Source organism: Choloepus didactylus, chromosome 12, assembly GCF_015220235.1.
Source record: "Choloepus didactylus isolate mChoDid1 chromosome 12, mChoDid1.pri, whole genome shotgun sequence".
Lineage (NCBI taxonomy): Eukaryota > Metazoa > Chordata > Mammalia > Pilosa > Megalonychidae > Choloepus > Choloepus didactylus.
In genome coordinates this window covers 11,789,825-11,807,580 of record NC_051318.1, presented here as the reverse complement: position 1 = coordinate 11,807,580, position 17,756 = coordinate 11,789,825, and the positions used below count along the sequence as shown (strand labels likewise).

At 46.2% G+C, this 17,756-nt stretch overlaps 1 protein-coding gene across 4 annotated transcripts; it reads right to left on the bottom strand.

Moving 5' to 3' along the window:
• Positions 1 to 875: 875 nt before the first annotated feature.
• Positions 876 to 9,330, bottom strand: URAD (ureidoimidazoline (2-oxo-4-hydroxy-4-carboxy-5-) decarboxylase). Of its 4 annotated transcripts, none has more exons than XR_005211149.1 (4): positions 9,119 to 9,257; positions 5,829 to 6,122; positions 4,290 to 4,430; positions 1,451 to 2,074 (listed from the first exon to the last, which is right to left on the bottom strand). XR_005211149.1 is itself a non-coding variant. In XM_037800272.1 (2 exons), exons 1-2 carry the CDS (start codon positions 9,291 to 9,293, stop codon positions 1,248 to 1,250), a joined length of 522 nt encoding a protein of 173 aa, XP_037656200.1. In that variant the 5' UTR covers positions 9,294 to 9,330; the 3' UTR covers positions 876 to 1,247. The 4 variants fall into 4 exon arrangements, 1 of the variants encoding a protein (XP_037656200.1); XR_005211150.1 differs by having other exon boundaries at positions 1,463 to 1,594; XR_005211151.1 differs by lacking the exon at positions 5,829 to 6,122 and having other exon boundaries at positions 9,119 to 9,240.
• Between the last annotated feature and the right edge of the window lie 8,426 nt (positions 9,331 to 17,756).

The following is a 17,756-nucleotide window of genomic DNA, read 5'->3' as shown; positions in this document are numbered from 1 at the left end:
AAGAGGGTTTCCTTGTTGCCCCCCACCGCTGCTAACCCGGACTGGGGTTGGCCAATAATAGAGGTTCTTGTCTACAGAAGGGCCAGGTCTGCCTTCGCATCCTACTCTGTCTGCTTTGGAGAGGAGCCCACCGGATGCTTTTTCCTCTGCCAACAGAAGTCTGAGGATAGGGCCTTTAGACCCTCTTGAGTGTGCGCGCGAAAGAGAAAGAAGGACAGGGAGAGGGAGAGAGAGAGAGGCGGCCTCTTCTGAATCCTGCGTGACGCTGCTGTCTTTTTCCCAAGTGGACATTCTGACCGCGGGTGCAGGGAGCTCCGCAGCCAGCCCGGGCTCTGGAGCCCCGAGGTTGACACGCTCCGCAGAGCGGGCCTACTCTGCCCGGAGAGACCCAGTTTTCCCTTTATTACTCGCCGGATCAACAGCACTCTGCGGTTCCGCCTTCATCCCGAGGCCCACAATACCCAGCGCTGCTCAATGAGTATTATTACCGTTATTCTTATGACTTGTGGTTTTCCCAACTGCCCAAGGGCCCCCCTCCTGGGAGAGGCAGGGGCCCATCTACCCCCGACCTTCAGATCCGTCCAGCTCGGAGACGTCCCCCATCCTTTTAGGAGAGATTGGGGAAGCTTCTTCGCCCCGCCCCACTGGGCGCCTGCCCAACGCTGGCGCTTCGCGGGCTCTCCGCTGCCCACCGCGCCCCTCCCGCGGCTGCCCTGGCTTCCCTGGCACCCAGCCCTGTTCCTTGCTCCAGTGCCCATAGGTACCCAGGGTAGAAAGCTGCTGCCTCTTACATGTAAATGTAGGGTTCCGGCAAATAAGGTGGGAGAAGAAAAAATGAAAACACGCAAACCGCTGTGACATAAAAGATTCCTTTTCCGTCGATTTTTGCCTTTCAGCTCGAGCTTAGCAGGAAAGGTGGGGAGCCAACAAGAGCTGGAATCCACAAAAGCTAGGGTCATCGGGCCGCAAACGGTGTGAAGAAGCAGTGAGCTGGATAAATTGGGGACAAAGCACTAAACCATACAAATACTTTGGCTACGCGTGCACGCGTGGGTGGATGGCGCCGAATGGGGGAGACAAAAGGGTTGATTATTCATATAACTGCCTCAATTCCCCACTTCCTTTGTGCGGTGTGGTGTGGACGCTGCTCCAAGCCCGCGTGAGCCTCTTGACCAGGGCGCACAGGCCAGGTAGCGACCCCCCGCACGTCCCCTCCTGTGCGCCCGGGATCCAGGCTCCAGCGGCTGCTACAGTTTGGCTGGGTCGGCTCCGAGCAGGTCTGCGAGGCGCAGGCGTCCGATCTTCTTCACCTCGCCCAGGGCGGTGCGCAGCTCCTGTGCGGGCGGGCAGCGCAGTCGGCGCTCCAGCTCGCGGGGTACAGCCGCGCTGTCGCTGAGGCGCGCTGCGAGCACCAACGGGAAGCCGAAGCGCGCGCGGTACTGCGCGTTGAGCTCCGCCAGCCGGCGCATCTCGTCCGCGCCCAGGCTCGTCAGGCCCGCGCCGCTCTGCTCCCGTTGCGACTCTGCGGCGAGCGTGCCCCGCTGCAGCTCGCGGCCCGCCAGGTCGGGGCGGCAGCGCAGGATGCCCTCTTGGCCTGCGGAGAAGCACAGACACTCGCCGGGAGGAGGGCGCGCAAGGCTGCGGGCTGAGCGCACGGCGTGGCGGCGGCGGGCAGGCGGAGCCCGACCCGGGCGGGCGCCGATGAGGCTGAGGGGAGCGAGGCAGGATCCCCAGGCGGCGGGTCAGGCCAACAAGGGGTGTCCTGGCGGCGGAGGGGGGCCAATCGCGCCCGCCCCTCCAACGTGCCCAGGACCTTGAGCGCCTCGGTCCTCGCTCCGTTCGGCCCCGGCCAGGTCAGGGGGCGGGGCCGGGAGTGATAGGTTTGTCCTTTGAGACCTTGGGGCAAGCACAGCCGAGAGGACAGAGAGACCGCGGAGGTTTGGAATTTATGGCTTGCTCGGGAGGGAGCGGGGACGCGATAAGGAGTCTGAGCATTTCGTATCTTTTCAAAGTCTTTTGCTCTCAGGGGGGCTTTGATGTCGGAGGCGGCCGGACGCAAGGGCCTGAAGACTTCCTGAAAAGGCCACGGAATGGGGTTCGCGCTGCTGCAAAGGAGAACGGGCAGGGGCGGGGCGGATCCAAAAGGCTACCATCCATGGAACTTAGCAGATAAGTGCTCAGGATTTTGTTGCTCCTAAGTGTGCGTTCTGGGTTTCTAAATTAGGCATCTAAAGAGCTTCGCAGATGATTTACTGCAACGAATCCCATTTCCAGTCCAAATTCCATAGCCCTTTGAATTTAAGTGTCTTTACTCCTTTTAGGAAAATTGCACCCACCCACTATCTACCCTGTCTGGGTCTCATTCTCCTCCTCCGACTTTAGATCCCAAAGAAACCGCAAAGAATAACGTTTTCTTGGAAGAAGTTTTTTTTTTTTTTTTTTTTTAAATCATCTCTTAGGTCTAAGATTGGAAACCCCCGATGCCATGTCTGAGATGTTCCCTGAGCTCTGACACGTCATTTAGCTTTGTCCTCTAAAGAGAATTAGAATCCTTGGGGCTGGGCAAGGGGTTGAGTTGGGCACGATTTCAGATATGGTAAGCAGGGAGCCATAATCTGTAAAATGAGGGTAGTGACACCCAACCTGCTGAGGAGTTGTGAGAATTAGAGACCATTAATTTACCTAAAACACAGCACCTAATGCCTCAATAAACAGTTATGATTCCCCCTCGAAGGAAATCCAGTGGGACAGGACTGAGAGGTATCTCTCTCCCAGAGTGTGGCTAAAGGTGCCTGGTTCATTTTATCTCAATTAAGTGGTTTTCCTGCGTGGAGCAAGGAATAAGCATGAGGCTCTACTGGAAAAGGGGATCACTTAAAAATCCCTTTAAATATGGTATAACCTCCACTTACTCAAACCTGTCCAATAAAAGAGTGTTTGGGATTGCACCATCCAACTCATGAACCCCTCGTCCCCAGAGGTAGGCAGAACCGGGGGGTGGTTCCACTGAGACATGATTCAATGGAGGCTCAGAAAGGGTGAGGTGACCTGCCAAAGGCACGCAGTCAGAAGCTGACAGCATCTAAAACCCGGACTCAAAATCGCAGGCGCTTTCAGTGCACCAACTGCTCCTGTAAGGTTCAGAGGAGTTTAAAACGAAACTCAGGTCACCAAAGATCCCGTCTCTAGCATTCATCTCAGGGATCCTGCCCCTCGGGCTTGGCAAACAGGAGGGGTTTCTTACTGCTCCCGCCCGGCAGCTCTGTCCAGGTGGTGAGAAAATGTGGCGCTCAACTCCCCACCTGCCACGCGGCCGCTAACCAGGCCCGGGGGAGCCCGGCTCAGCGCCGACTCCGAGCCTGAATCCCCTCCGCAGCACCCCAACCCAGCCCCCGAGACCCGCAACAGCCCTGGCTGGGGGCGGGGGGAGCTGCCCTGGGGGGCTCTAAGTATCCAGACCCAGTAGTTCTGCAGCCCCCACCCCCACCAGGTGGAGATCTTCAAAGCAGCTTTTCTATCCCCTCGCACAGCCGGGGTGCCCGAGACCCAGCCTTCCAAGGGCCCCTTCCCTCTGCGGTCCTCCCGGCTCGCGGCATTTCTTACTCTCCAGGACCAAGGGGAGCGGCAGGGATAGTGGTTATGGGTGGGAGGCCCGGGTGTTGGGGTAGGGGCTGTCCCCTTGCCGCCCCCTACCGGACCCCCCCCCCCCAAGTCGCAGGTCAGACAAGAGGGAGGTGGTGGAGCAGCAGGGGCCAGTCCCACGCACGCCAGACCGGCCTCTTGCCCTTCTTGCCCCTTGCTTCTCACTCATCTAGGGTGTATCTCCCCTCTTAAAAAGCATCTCCCCAGGGTTAATATTTGCCTGTGCCTGAGCTTGTGTTTTCCACTCTTTGCAGAGAGGAGAGGGAGGAGGGAAGAGGAAAGGAAGCCGGGAAGAGAAAGCCAAGGGAAGAAGAAAGGAGACTGAAAAAGAGGAGCTGGGATTAAAAACAAAAACAAACAAGCCACACCTTCACTGGGCATAAGATGGAAAAAGTGCAGGAGTCCGGTAGGGATGGTAGTTGAGAGTAAATAGAACCTGACCCAGCTCAGCCAAAAGACTCCATCTTCCTTGCCCCACACCACTGACCCTTGAGGGCCACCTGGGAGCTGGCCTACAAGCACCCAGTTCCACCTCCAATGCTGCATCCCAAATGCACTCCTAACCGTTCCATAAACCCTAATGGGAGCCTGGAGACTGCAGGTGATAATTCCCAGCCCCCAGCCTTAGGTCCAGCTGCTCTACCCACCTGGAAGGCCCAAGCTCTGGCTAGGTCAGTCGAATACACTGTGGTTCACTGGGTCATCTTGAAGCTGCCTGCTCTTCAAAGTCTTTCCTAAACCTGGATTTAGTGTCCGTGCCACTGACCCGTCATGTCTCAAGATGTACCCTGTGTAGGGATGTAACGTAAACATGCGTTATTTGCAGGGACCAGGCACCATGAACCTTTGTATCTGGGAGAGTTCCTGGCACAGAGCAGACCCTCATCATCATCTCAACAGAAGAGCAGGGTGTTAAATCACCCTAGAACCCCGTAACAGTCCACCAGTGTCCCTGCATTTGTACCACTAGTGTATCCTCCGTCCTGGCACAATGGAAGGCCTTTTATGGAAGGCCAACTTCTTCACTCAATTCTCTTGAAGCCAGTCCCTCTTTCTTTCTGAAAGACATTGCATCTGCAAACTTCAAACTTCAATCTCTTCCCCTCTGTCACCTTATCCTTCTTAATACACAAATATGCCTTAGACTCAGTAACTGTGTAATCAAAATAAAATCCCTCCCTTAATTCCATGTTGCCCTCTAGTTTCTCCCTATTTCTCTGCTCCTCCCTCAAGTAAAACTGTGCAAGAAAGTTGTCTACTTGATGTCTCCAATTTCTCACCTCACATGCCAAGTTTATTCTCTCTGGCTTTCAACCCCCTACCCCTAAAAATCTGCTCTTACTAAGGTGACACAGAGGATTTATCTCTTGACAGAGCCCAATGGCTCTTCTTTCTCAGCTTTTCAGCAGCATGTCACATGGTGGACCTCTCTCCTTCTTGAAAAATTATCATCACTTGCCTTGTAAGCCACTATTTGCCTCCTTTCATCTCTCTTTCTTCTTCCTCTACCAAACCACTAACACTGACGTACCCCAGGACTCAGTACTCATAACTATTCCTGGCTCTACACTGATGTCCTCAGTCTACTCATGTAGTACCAAGGTTTTAAGTGCCACCAACTCTTTGATGACATCCAATTCTAGCCTAGTCCATAGCTTTCCACTGAGTTCTTATGTTATGGTCCAACTGAGTACCCAACATTTTCATCTGGATGATTAACAGGCAACTCAAACTTAAACTCCCATCCTCCGTCTCATCTTCTCCATACCAATCTTTGTCATCTCAGAAAATGGCACCACCATCCACCCAATTGCTCAGACTAAAGACATGGGAGCTGTCCTCAATTCTTTGTTTCTAATGAGCCCTTCTCAAATCCATCAACAAAACCTGTTGGCTCTAAGTCTACAATATATTCTAGAACCCAACCACATCTCCTCATCTTCATGGCTACAACCCTAATCCAAGAACCCATCATCTCTCTATTTTACTACTGCAGCAGCCCCCCTGCCTGGCTTCTTTGCATCTACACTAACCTTCCATGATTGTTCTAAAGGGTAAATCCAATGGTGTCTCATTGAAAATGGAGTAAATAAAAATTCCTTATTATTTCCCCAAAGGCTCTACATCATCTAGCCCTTGCCTACCTCTTTCCTCATATCCTCCACTCTTCACTCTTCTCCACCCACCTTGATCTTTCCATGCTCTCCAAAATGTCAAATTCATTCCAGTTCCAGGTTCTTTTTCTTAGACTGGTTTACTAGATCTTGGGCTGCTTCCTTCTCATCCTTCGGCTTTCATCTCTGATATCACCAGTTGAGAAAGACTTCCTTTATTAAATATTTTCTTCATAATAATGTTTAGAATCAGAAATCATTTTATTCATTATTTCAATCCTCTATTTCTCTTTACTAGAATATAAGCTCCATGAGGTTAGGGAATTGTCCTGTTCACGTCTCTGTCCCCAGCGCCTGGAACAATGCCTGGAGCAGAGTAGGCTCTCAATTAGTATTTATTACCAACATATTACTCTTTGGAAGGAGTGTTATACATTTTTTTTTCAATGAATAAAGAAATGAACACATTTTAATAGCCTCATCTAAAAGCCTTACAGCCTGCATTATAAAGGAATCACTACTGTCTAATTCACCCATTTATTTAATAAATATATTATGAATAAATATTAAGTAATTAATCACGGCATTATTATTGCAATTTTGAAATGCAACAAAGGAATGCACAATTAATTCTATTTTGAAAGTTTTTTTGCTCTCTGATTTTTGACACAAATCAATCCTGAATTGCTTCCAGTTATTGGCTCGGGGTGTGTGTGTGTGTGTGTGTGTGTGTGTGTGTGTTTCAACCTTCTTTTCTTTCCTAGGAAGCCCTTGTCTTTTAGTCTTTATGAATTGATTGGCTTAGAGAGGATGCTTTGTGGGCCAGCGCTGGAGTTGAATATTAATCCTGGACTGCCATCTACTGGTCAGTAGTCATCATAGCACAACCTAAATGGAATGTCAACCTTGGTTTTCTCTATAATTAGGATTTTCAGATTTCTTTAATAGTGTAGGGTTTTCTTAGATCATCCAAAACTAGTCCTTGGCCAGGTATGTTGCCATGTTCTGAACATCTCTTTACAATCCCTTCTAATTTTATGATTCAAAAGCCCCATGATGCCCAGTTTGTTCCTTACTATGCAAGGAATAAAGCTAGATTATATAACCAAATACGGGGGTCTGGAGCCTCAAGAATTAATGTTGATTGGGTAAATTAGTGAATGAATGAATAAAACCCTTAGAAATTATTTTTATACTTTGTTTCTGGTCCTCTGGAAATCCTTCAAATCTGTTAGCTTGACTGTCAGTGTTTGAATCCTAGTTCTGCCGTTTTTTAACTCTGTGGTCTTGTTCAAGTTACTTCATCTCTCTGAGCCTCAATTATCTCATCTGAAAAAATGAATATAATGATAATTCTTATTTTACTCATTTGTTATGAGGATTAAATAGTTAACTAATAAAAAGTGTTTGGAAAAGTGCTGCAAGAGACCATTAGTGAGAGTATAACACATTTTAGCTATTGCTTTTACCATTATACTTGCTAACATCCCTATCTAATGCAGTAAGATTAGATACTGAGCAGCCTCCAGGACAGCACTGAAGCTCGCTCCCAGCAGAGGGCAGAGACGTCTCTCCAAAGAACAGTGTCTAGTGCAGAAGCAAAGACCCTTGCAGTCCATCCAAACACCATCCATTTTGTCCCAATGACCCGCCACTGAAGTCATCCCAGTTAAAATGTGCAGGGAAGAGGAAATACTAGGATCCCTCATCTTTCAACATCACCTTAGGAACCAGTTCATTCATTCATTTACAAAACCTTTATTGAGTCTCAATAGCCTACTCTCTAAGTGTCTAGGATGCTGACATGGGTCAGAACACAGAAATTCTGTCAGGTCAGGAGGAAGATCAAATCTAAGCCTCAGGGATGAGTAAGGGAATGTCAGATTCTGCCCCAAACCCCACTGTGCTTAGGGCCACGATTGGATGTAACCTTGGCTAGAAACTTTGGTGAAATGGATTGGGGCAAGGTGGAAAAGAAGATGGAAATAGAGAAATTTTTATCGTATTATCTAAGTTCCTGGCACAGAGTAAACACTAAATAAATACTTGTTGAGTAATTGGATAAACAAATGAATAAGGAGATTTAAAGCTCTCCAAGCCTTTTCTCTCAATATAGTCCACCCTGCATGCTTTGGGTATTAAGAGAAATCATGGGATTTTCCTCCTTTTTTTTTCTTGATGGGGAGAAGGTCATTCATGTCCTTTAAAATCATGCTCCCCTCTGGCTTACAAGGCTTTCCTCTCGGCCTCCTTTGTTTTCCTGATGGACATTTGGAACATGGCCTTGGCTGGCCTCTCACTCTTTCCTGTGAGTCATCGGTCAAAAGGTTCCTGGGTCTACCGGCTCCCCCTGATGCCTCTGCCTGAGCCCAGCACACGAGCGGAAGAGCTGAGCTCTGGAGAGGCCCCATAAATGTCGATGAGCATCGATACTGTGTCAACATTTTTGTCAGTCTGATTTTACAACCCTCTACTTTTCCTAGACGTGCCTAAAATGAACATAAAAGAGTTCCTTATTTCGGAGACTCTCATCTGAGGGTTGGAAAGCATCCTTTGTTGGTTCCATCACAGAGAAGAAGGGAGCAGACATTTTTCTTCCCCGCCCTGGGTCTCTGTGGAAACCCTCTCTGTGAAGGCAGTCCCTGCTCCTCACCGTCTCCTCAGCCCATTTCAGACTCCTGCAGACAGACAGCCTGACCCTTGGCCTCCAACTTGCTGAGTCACTTGGGCCGCCGAAAGCTCTCCCTCACAGAAGTCCCTCCTTTTCTCTGCCCAGAGATAGTCTCCCTGTCTCCAGGATTCCTTCAAAATTTCATCCTCCCCACCCCAAAGTCCCCCGGCGGTTGCTGACGTGAAGGAGTTTCTTTTCCTCAGGAGTCCAGTCCTAACTGGCCTTTTCTGGTGAAAATGTCCATGTTCACTATTTTCCCCTGGGCGCCTGAGATCCTCTGATATGCACCTGCCTGCCCTCTTGCATACGGGGCTCTCTCAAGGGGAACACACCGGGGCTGAGAGCTCGGGCTGCCTAACCCTGGGCCTCCGAGAAGCTGAGAGGCCTGGGACCCAGCCTGAGGAGGGGGCAAGTCCTGCTCTGCCTTTCATGTGGCCTCTTAATTCTAATATTTAAGGACCACCTTAGCTGAGCCAATAAACTTTATTTCATTCCATTTTGTGTTTAACCCCCTTGCAAGCGCTTGGCTCTCATTCACCAAACCTCAGGAAATTTAATGAACCTTACAATAAAAGTAGCTTAGTAAATATATCAATTATAAACAACTAGGATAAAAGATCTAAAGATATTTTGGTAAGTGTATGTGAAGCCCCTTCACAGAGAATCTCCACGTCTAACTCTACAGCCTTACCTGGCTGTGGAAGGGCATCGATAAGGGCAAAAAAATGCTTCTTTAAATCTTGCAAATCAGAGAATGGGCGCTGGGACTGAACAGCAGCTGCAATCAGAGGACATCTCTCAATGACATTCCCAAACACGTCTACAAATTCCCCGAAGTCCATGGAGTTGACCTTCTCAATGTCCATCGCTTGCGATCAACTGGAGGCAGAGCAATTTCCAGCTCTGCTCCCGGTGAGTGAACGAGGCTGGGGCTGCTCACCAGGTTTTGTTTTCTGACTGCACGAGCTTGCTTTTTTTGCGCAATACCAGCTTGGCGTGTTTTACATGCCTCTGGGAAAAGCTGATCCAGGATGCTTGCGTAATGAACAAACACAGTGCAGTTCTAACCCGGAGAGCAGAGACCTCTGCGGGGAAGATGCTGCTAACTTCCCAGTTGAAGGGCAATGTTTCCCTCTCAGCATTTGAGCTGGGGGTTATTAACAGTTTTGTGTCATCATCATCTAGAGGGAGATTTCCCTGATGATTCAAAGGAAGGTCAACCCACTTGGAACTTGATTTCCTATCGGTTGCTTCTTCTATTGAGGACAGGTGCTATGTTTCTCTCTCTCTTTACTCCACATGCTTAACATACTAGACACTAACTGCTCCTTAAACAGGATGTGGTGTCTTAGGAATAATTGGGCCTCCTTCTCAGTAGACTCTCAACAGCTAGGTTTTATTTTCTTCCCAAATTTATCTACCCTATCTGAAATTATCTTATCTTCTTTCTGATTTGCATATCATCTCTCAGCCCCAACTGATTCCCTGAGCCCAGCTCTCTTGCATGCCCAGAATCAAGTCTGTGGAGGCACAGTAAACATCTGTGGGATGAATGAGTTGGCCAATTTTGTATCCACCAAATAAAAATCATATGGACGGTAAAGTCCAAGGAAAGGAGACATCAGAACTTAAAAAATAAAGACACTGCTGCTGTTTCCCTTTAGAATGGAGAGTGCAAACATATTTCTGAAAGTTGTGCTAGTCACATGCTGACTTCTGTCTGAATTAAAAGTCAATGAGAGAACTTTCTCAAGTTTGTGTGGAAGAGGAATTCACAGAGGCTCATTCGGAATACCTCCAAACGATCCCCAACCAGAGTTCAGACTTCCTGGGAATCCCTATCTCATCTCTCATCTTGAACAGTTTTGAAGGTGAAATATTGACTACTTCTCTACCCAGGTTGGCACTCTATCGACTGTAAAAAGTCCAATGGCCCATGTTTACAGATCATGGAAAGTTTTAAGAAAATAAATTTTTCTATTATATGAAAAAAGAGTCAATGAGAGAGCAACAGCTTCAGTATCTGTGAATCAGTCGCATTTGCCCCTGTGGTCAGTGAGAGGCAGGGGACAACAGAGCCCACGACAATCCACCAGCAGCCATAGCTTTGTCCTCACTCTGTCTGTAGATGGTTCCCAGTTCCCTAGCCTTGTCCCTCATCACTTAAAGAGAAGCTGATGAAATCTGCTGCTATACCTGGGGCTGGAAGTACCACCACTGCCAGCATTGCCTTCAAATATGAAGGGAGAAACAGTGTACAAATCGTGCAATGCTTGCGTGGCTTCCAGCAGTATGGCATAGCGGAAGGAGCATGGGCTCAGGAGCCTGGAGAGCGTGAGTTCTAATCCGGGTTCTGCCACTTACTCCCTGGCATTTGACAAGTTATTAGAGCTTCATTGTATCTCAGTATGTTCATCTGTGAATTGGGGATAATAGTGGTACCAACTCATGGGATTTCTGCAAAGATTAAATGAATTAATATGCAAAGGAAACTTAGAACTGGTTCCTTATTGTCACATCACCTTACATCAGTGTTGGCTAACAATCTCTCCATTTGGACCATCCTCAAATTTTGTCTTCCTTTCTGCTACCAAAGAGCCACACACCCCTTTTCCTTGTCCAAGCAGATTGTGCCCCATACACAGTCCAAGGGCCCCATATCCATTCTCCCTGGCACCATGCACCTGCAGCCTCAATTAATCACAGTGCTATCCTGTCAGAATAAGGCTGTGGGGAAGGGGAAGACGTAGTCTGTTTGGGGTCCCCTCTCCTGACCTCCCCAGACTCCCCAGCTTTCACCACCACCTCTGCCTTGCCCCCCACCCTCACCCCAGAGGTCACTCTAAGTGGGAAAGGAAGGCAGAGCGGAAGCTGAGGGAGCCGGGCATTGTGGGTGCACAGCTCTCTGGGACTTCCAAAGCCCACCCTTTGGGGTGACCCCGCACCATTTCCTCTTCTCACCTTTCCACGCTGTGGTCTCTCTGGGGTTGTGGCAGCTTCTGCCTGTGGCCTGAAGCTTGAGGATTCCCAGTTCCTCTGCATAAGGAGACAGACATCTGGCTTTGCGAGGTGAACCCACCCTGGCTCACGGAATGGTGCTTCTGCAATCACTGCATTTCTGTAGTTGAGTTATATATGCTTTTCTCTGCGAGACTGGGACCTGACCTCCTTTTACTTGATACTTCTGTGGGATAATAATGAAACTCCCAAAAACCTGCTAATATTGAACCTTTAAAACACAGAAGGTTAAGCAATTAAATAACCAAGGGTATAGAAGCAACACTGGCAAAAACAAAACAAACAAAATAATGTGGAACTCAGCCACTCATGCCAAAAAACAACTCTTGGGTTTAACTTTTCCTGTTTGACTGTCTCACTCATAAAATCGATCAACGATATGTAAGGTGATGGGGAAGTAAGGCACTTTTCATGCAAGCGAAAAGCTAATTTATTGAATTGTACACTTTAAATAGATGAATTGTAGACTATGTGAATTATATATAAATAAATCTGTTATTTTAAAAGCTAATTTATATAAATGTAGCCTCATGATTTTCTGTTTAACCATATAATATATGATTCTTCATTCTGCTAGCTGAATATGTTACATCTGATTTTAATATAGTTTTTCTTTTAAGATAAGAGATTGTTTCAGTAGCACCTAGAAAAAATTCCTAAATAGCCACAAATTTTTACTTCAAAACATTTCACTTATCTGCTTTCTTCAACTACAACCATTCAGTTTTCATGACTGGGGCTTATGCAGAAGTGTTGTTTTTTGTGTGGTTTTTTTTTTTTTTTTTTTTTTTTTATAGTATATCGGAGAGACAAATTGCTTTCTTACATATATATTTTTAATTTGCGGTAAATTGGGCATTGGAACTCACATAATCTTGCTGTTACCAACCCCCTTTTGATGGGCTGAGGAAGAAAGTCTTTAGCCCAGCTTGGGAACATAGTATGTTATCAATAAATGTTAGTGTAAAAATTCATCAAAGGCTTTTTTGCCTCACTGAGGTAATTTGGAATTTAATACATGGTGGACCCCTAGGAATTAAAAGGTGTTTGCATAATTTTTTTGGTGAAAACCCCACCGTTTTTTGTTCTGTTCCTGATGGTGGTTGTGGTATAGACAGAATGAAATGTAAATACTGATCTAGCATTTATTTTGGACAAAAAAAAAAATGATAGTGGGAGTGGCATTTCATGGAGAGCTGAGGGAAGTGAAAGAAAAGACCATCAGGAAGAAACTAAAGTGCGGAGTGGCAGGAGAGGGGCAGCAGAAAGGGGGGTGGGTGACGGAGAAGTCATCCAGGACGTCTTCCCGGTGCAGACCCGACACCCCTGGGGGTTTTCTTACCCCTAAAAATCTCTAGGAGAGATACAGATTCTTTCTCAATACAGGAAACCATTCCAGGCTTGGACAGCCCTAAGCGGCAGAAGATGCTCCAAGAATTTCTAAAGGTAATTCCCTGTGTTGGTTATTGCACTTTACAGGGTGAAATGGTAAAACTGGGCCCTCTGAAAGGATCTGACACGGTGCCGCCATAGACTTCCCAGGGTTTGGAATGTGATAAGTAATGCACATAAAATGCACAAGCATTATCATAGTCAACAACAAGTGGATGCTAAGTAAGTGAAAGGAAGTTATCTGTATAGAGGGTTGTTTTTTTGTTCTAATCTATTGATTGACCTTTCTCTCAATTCTGCTTTTTAAAGTTTGCTTTTCCAGAGGGCAAGGTGTAGTAGTAAAATCAGTCCTGGGGCCTGGGATTGAGGAAAACGGGGTGTTCCCAGGGCTCCACCTACCAGCGAGGCGAATACAAGGGCCTGTCTGAAGGGCGTGGTCCGAGGAGTCACTTCTCTAAAAACAGTGCTTGTGAGTTGCGTTCTTACGTGACGTTAAAAATGTCAGGGACACTGGCAACGCAGAGTATGACTCCCGGGGATGAATGTGGACCCGGCATTGTGGGACTGAGAGTATCTTCTTGACCAAAAGGGGGATGCAAAATGAGACGAAATAGTTTCAGTGGCTGAGAGATTCCAAATGGAGTCGAGAGGTCACTCTGGTGGACATTCTTATGCACTATATAGATAACACCTCTTAGGTTTTAATGTATTGGAATAGCTAGAAGTAAATACCTGAAACTACCAAACTCCCAACCCAGCAGTCTGGACTCCTGAAGACAATTATATAATAATGTAGATTACAAGGGGTGACAGTGTGATTGTGAAGACCTTGTGGATGACACCCCCTTTATCTAGTGTATGGATGAATGGAGGAATGGGGATAAAAACTAAAGGACAAATGGGGTGGGATGGAGGGATGATTTGGGTGTTTTTTTTCACTTTTATTTTTTATTCTTGTTCTGGTTCTTTCTGATGTAAGGAAAATGTTCAGAGATAGACTGTGGTGATGAACGCATAACTATGTTATCATACTGTGGACAGTGGATTGTATATCATGGATGATTGTATGGTGTGTGAATGTATTTCAATAAAACTGAATTTAATAAAAAAAGAAAAAAAAATGTCAGGGACACAGCTTGACCTGAACTATAATCTAAACTGTGATGACAGTAGGGTTTAATAGAATCTAATTTCATTTTCCTTTAAGAGGTTTTTAAATGTCATCATTTCACAGAGAATGTTGCCTTCTTAATATCATATTTGATGTATCCAAACGTTACATCATAAAGTACCATAGTATATTGAACACGTGTGAACCCAATACCCAACCCAATCCAAAAAACTATTTAAACGTCATCAGTATGTGGATGAAAAAAGAGTGGTGACTGTTGTATATTCACACAACTTCAGCTCCATGTAATACCATGAATGAATCTTAGAAGCATAATTTTGATATCTTTACAAAGAATGGAGGATTTAGAAGCCTACGTAGAGTATGATACCAATAATATAAAGCTCACAGACAAGAGAATGTTCATATTCAAGCAAACAGATGCTCTGGTACACTAATGTTGTGTACAGCAAAGGGGGTTCTCCATTGGAGGCCCCAAGTGTAGAAGTGTTTGTTTGGCTCCATCCACATTGAAGTCACTCTTCTGAATGTGTGTAGGTCTGGACCAAGACCACTTTGGCAGAAGGAAAAGAAGAACATTTCTATAAATGTTAACTCACTTTTATTTTCCTCCCAATAAATAACCAACAGACATTTTTTTGGGCAAAGCATTCAAGAGTCCTTCCCGAATGCTTATGACTCTACTCCCTCTTTGAACCCTACTAAGATAAGAAAAGAATATAAACACGGAAATAAATCAAAACATTGCTGGAAAGCTGGAAAAAAGACAACTGGTGGACCAGAGCAGAGAGGAATTTCTAGAGACTATAAAGCAGGTGAGGTTAAATCAAAAGTGAATCCCAATTCAGCTGGGTGCTGGTGAGTGTGAGCCAGGAAAGGCAAATCACTCGAGGGTCTCCAGGTGGAAGCAACAGAGGCTGCTCAGAGGACTCACCAAAAGGGTCCTGGGGTGGGTCATGGCCTTCTCAGGAAGGCTGGGGTCAGGGAGGGGAAAGGACAGGGACCCAGGCAGCGATGCGGGAAGCGGATCTGCTTGTCACTGTGGTCAGAGCACAGCCTCTGTATGAATAAGCTCCACCTTCTTTTCCCATCTTTGACAGAATCCAGTCTAATTTAAAACCCAGAACAAGAGAGGAGGCTTACTTCCTGCTCTATAAATAGGCCAGAGATGGCCCCTATATTGTTTACTTCTTCACAGCAGGCTAGGACCATTAGCCCAAAGCCCACTGGTGTCAAAATAAAATTCCTACACATCCAATTGCTTTGAATATGGCCCAAATAAGCATATTTTTTAGCATTTAGAAGGTGCACTCACCATCTGCTAGCCATAGATAAGACAAACCTATAAGAGACCCCCAAACTGCTGTGCTTGCAGAGCTCTGACCCAGACACTCCCCACTTTGCTGCTGAGTGAGATCATCTAGACACGCCAGTCCATCTCTAAAGCCCCCCTGCGCCGGGAGTTCCCGTCTGGGTGTGGCTCCCACGCACCTCCTCTGCCAGGTCTGATAGGAGGCTGTCCGTCCGCCTTCAGGCAAGCACAGCCGAGCTCTGCCCTAATACAGCCTGTGACGTGCTACTGCCATCTTGTGGTCCCCCCTTTCCCTCCATCAGCCCCGAAAGCCCGGAACTCACCACACTGACCTAGCTTGGGACGCGACCCTCCATGGCCGGAAGGAAAAAAAAAAAACTCTCGGGAAGTCCCACCCAAACTGTGTGCAATAGGGAGAAGGAGTTCCTCTAAATTAATGTGCCATTGCTGAAAGAAATGGAAATTGACACAGGATGGCCAAAGAAACACACGATCACTCCAACAGGGGCCCTAAAAAATTATAAATACAATAAATAAGACAATAGCAGAAGCTAAAACTAACCTCGAAGTAGCAAGTCATTAATCTAAATCTCAATTTCCTCATAGAAAATGGATCTAATTTGAGTACCTACTTCACAAGGTAGTTATGAAGATTAAATGCGATAAAGCACATGCAGTTCTTAGCAAAATGCCCAGCATAAAACAAGTGCCTGATGCGCATGTGGAGTTGGGAAAATAGCAGCACATCATGAAGAATAAAAAGCAAGTTTGATGATATTGTTTGTGTATTCCATTTATGTAAAAAACAAAGAACTCTGTGTGCATGTATGTAAATATGAATGATGTAAATATATTTAAACAAGAAGATGGGAAAATCATACTTTAAACTTTAACAGGGAAAGTACTTTGGGATTTGGGTTGGATTGCATGAAGGGGGAATTTCACTTTTTACTACAAATAAAAATACAAAACAATTTAAATTTTTAACATCAAGCATATTTCATGCTTTTACTTGAGTAGGTAAAAAACAATTGAATACATATGTTCACTGTGCCTTGACTGTGTTCACAAAGAGGAGTTGGAAACACACCTTGGCCTAAATCATCGTATGTGCCTTCAAACTTGTTAAAATCCAATTGAAAAGGTAGGACATTTCCTTAAGAAGAAAAATAGCACCAGAGATAGGTGGGCTCTATGTTTAGAGCAGCTGGATAATACAGATAAGAAGCCTTCCGTGAGTTTAGTGGAAGGAGCCTTCAGAGAAGGCTGGGAGCTGGTAGAGACCTTAGGCAGAAGATGGAGCTTAAGTCTGGTCCTGAAACAAGGAAAGGAAGGGAGTGGCATCTCCAGAAGAAGGAGAGTGAAGAAAAGGGAAACTGGAGGTGGGTATGCCAACCACATAACCACTGAACGTGAGTATGTTGTTTTGGTTAGAGAGACCGTTTCTCATAGTCCAGTACGAAGAAACGTAGTGGAGCCAAACTATGGTGAGTGTTAAATGCTGGGAAGACAGCCTGGCTTTTCTGAATAGGTACTGGGGAGCCACAGACAGCTTCCCAGCAGAGAAGTGATGCATGCAAATCAGCACTTTAGGAAGGTGAATCTGGCCGTGTCTTACAGAAAACACTGGGTGGAGGCGAGATGAGGAGAAAGAAGTGAGGGTAAGAAAGAATTGGTGTAATCTAAGGAGGGTATGGAGGCCTTGTCTAAGCAAAATATGAAGACCAGAAAGCAAAGGACACATGATAATATAAGGTTGCACTTATGTGCCAGGCAGTGATCTAAGTGGTTTACGTAGTTACTGTGTTACATAGTCATGTGTGTATGTATTTATAGCATATATGTCATGTATTTAATTCATCTTATTCTGACAACCCTGTGAGACAGGTGTCATTATTATCCTGGTTTTCCAGAAGAGAAAACTGAAGCTGAGGGAAGTGGAGTCACTTGTCCAGTGGCACACAGGTAAGAAGTGGTGGAAAGAGGATTCCAGGCTGTATCCTGAACCACCACCGTGGAAGGGAGGACTGGAAGAAGAATGAAAAGGCAGGAACTGATGATAACCTGCATGTGGGGGCAAAGAGCTCCGAGCTTATGGGCCTGTGTGGGATGGGAAGAAAGGAGCGAGCTCAGCCTCAAAGGCAGAGGTGACTGAGAGCAAATAGTCGAAGGAATGCTCCAGAGAAGAGAGCAGAGACCCAGAATCAGCTCCTCTTAACCCAGCTCAGGGAGCAGGAGTCACAGACCCTTTTAGGAATTTGACGACAGAATGGCATTCTCAACAGAAAAAAAAAAAAAAAAAAAAAAAAATATATATATATATATATATATATATATATATACACACATGCACAAAGGAAACCTTGCACACAATTTCAGTGGGTTCGTGGACTCCAGTAAAGTGTTGCCCTAAATATACCATGTAAATAACTCATTAACGAACCTTTCTATAGTAGAAATTTTATTTTCATCCAT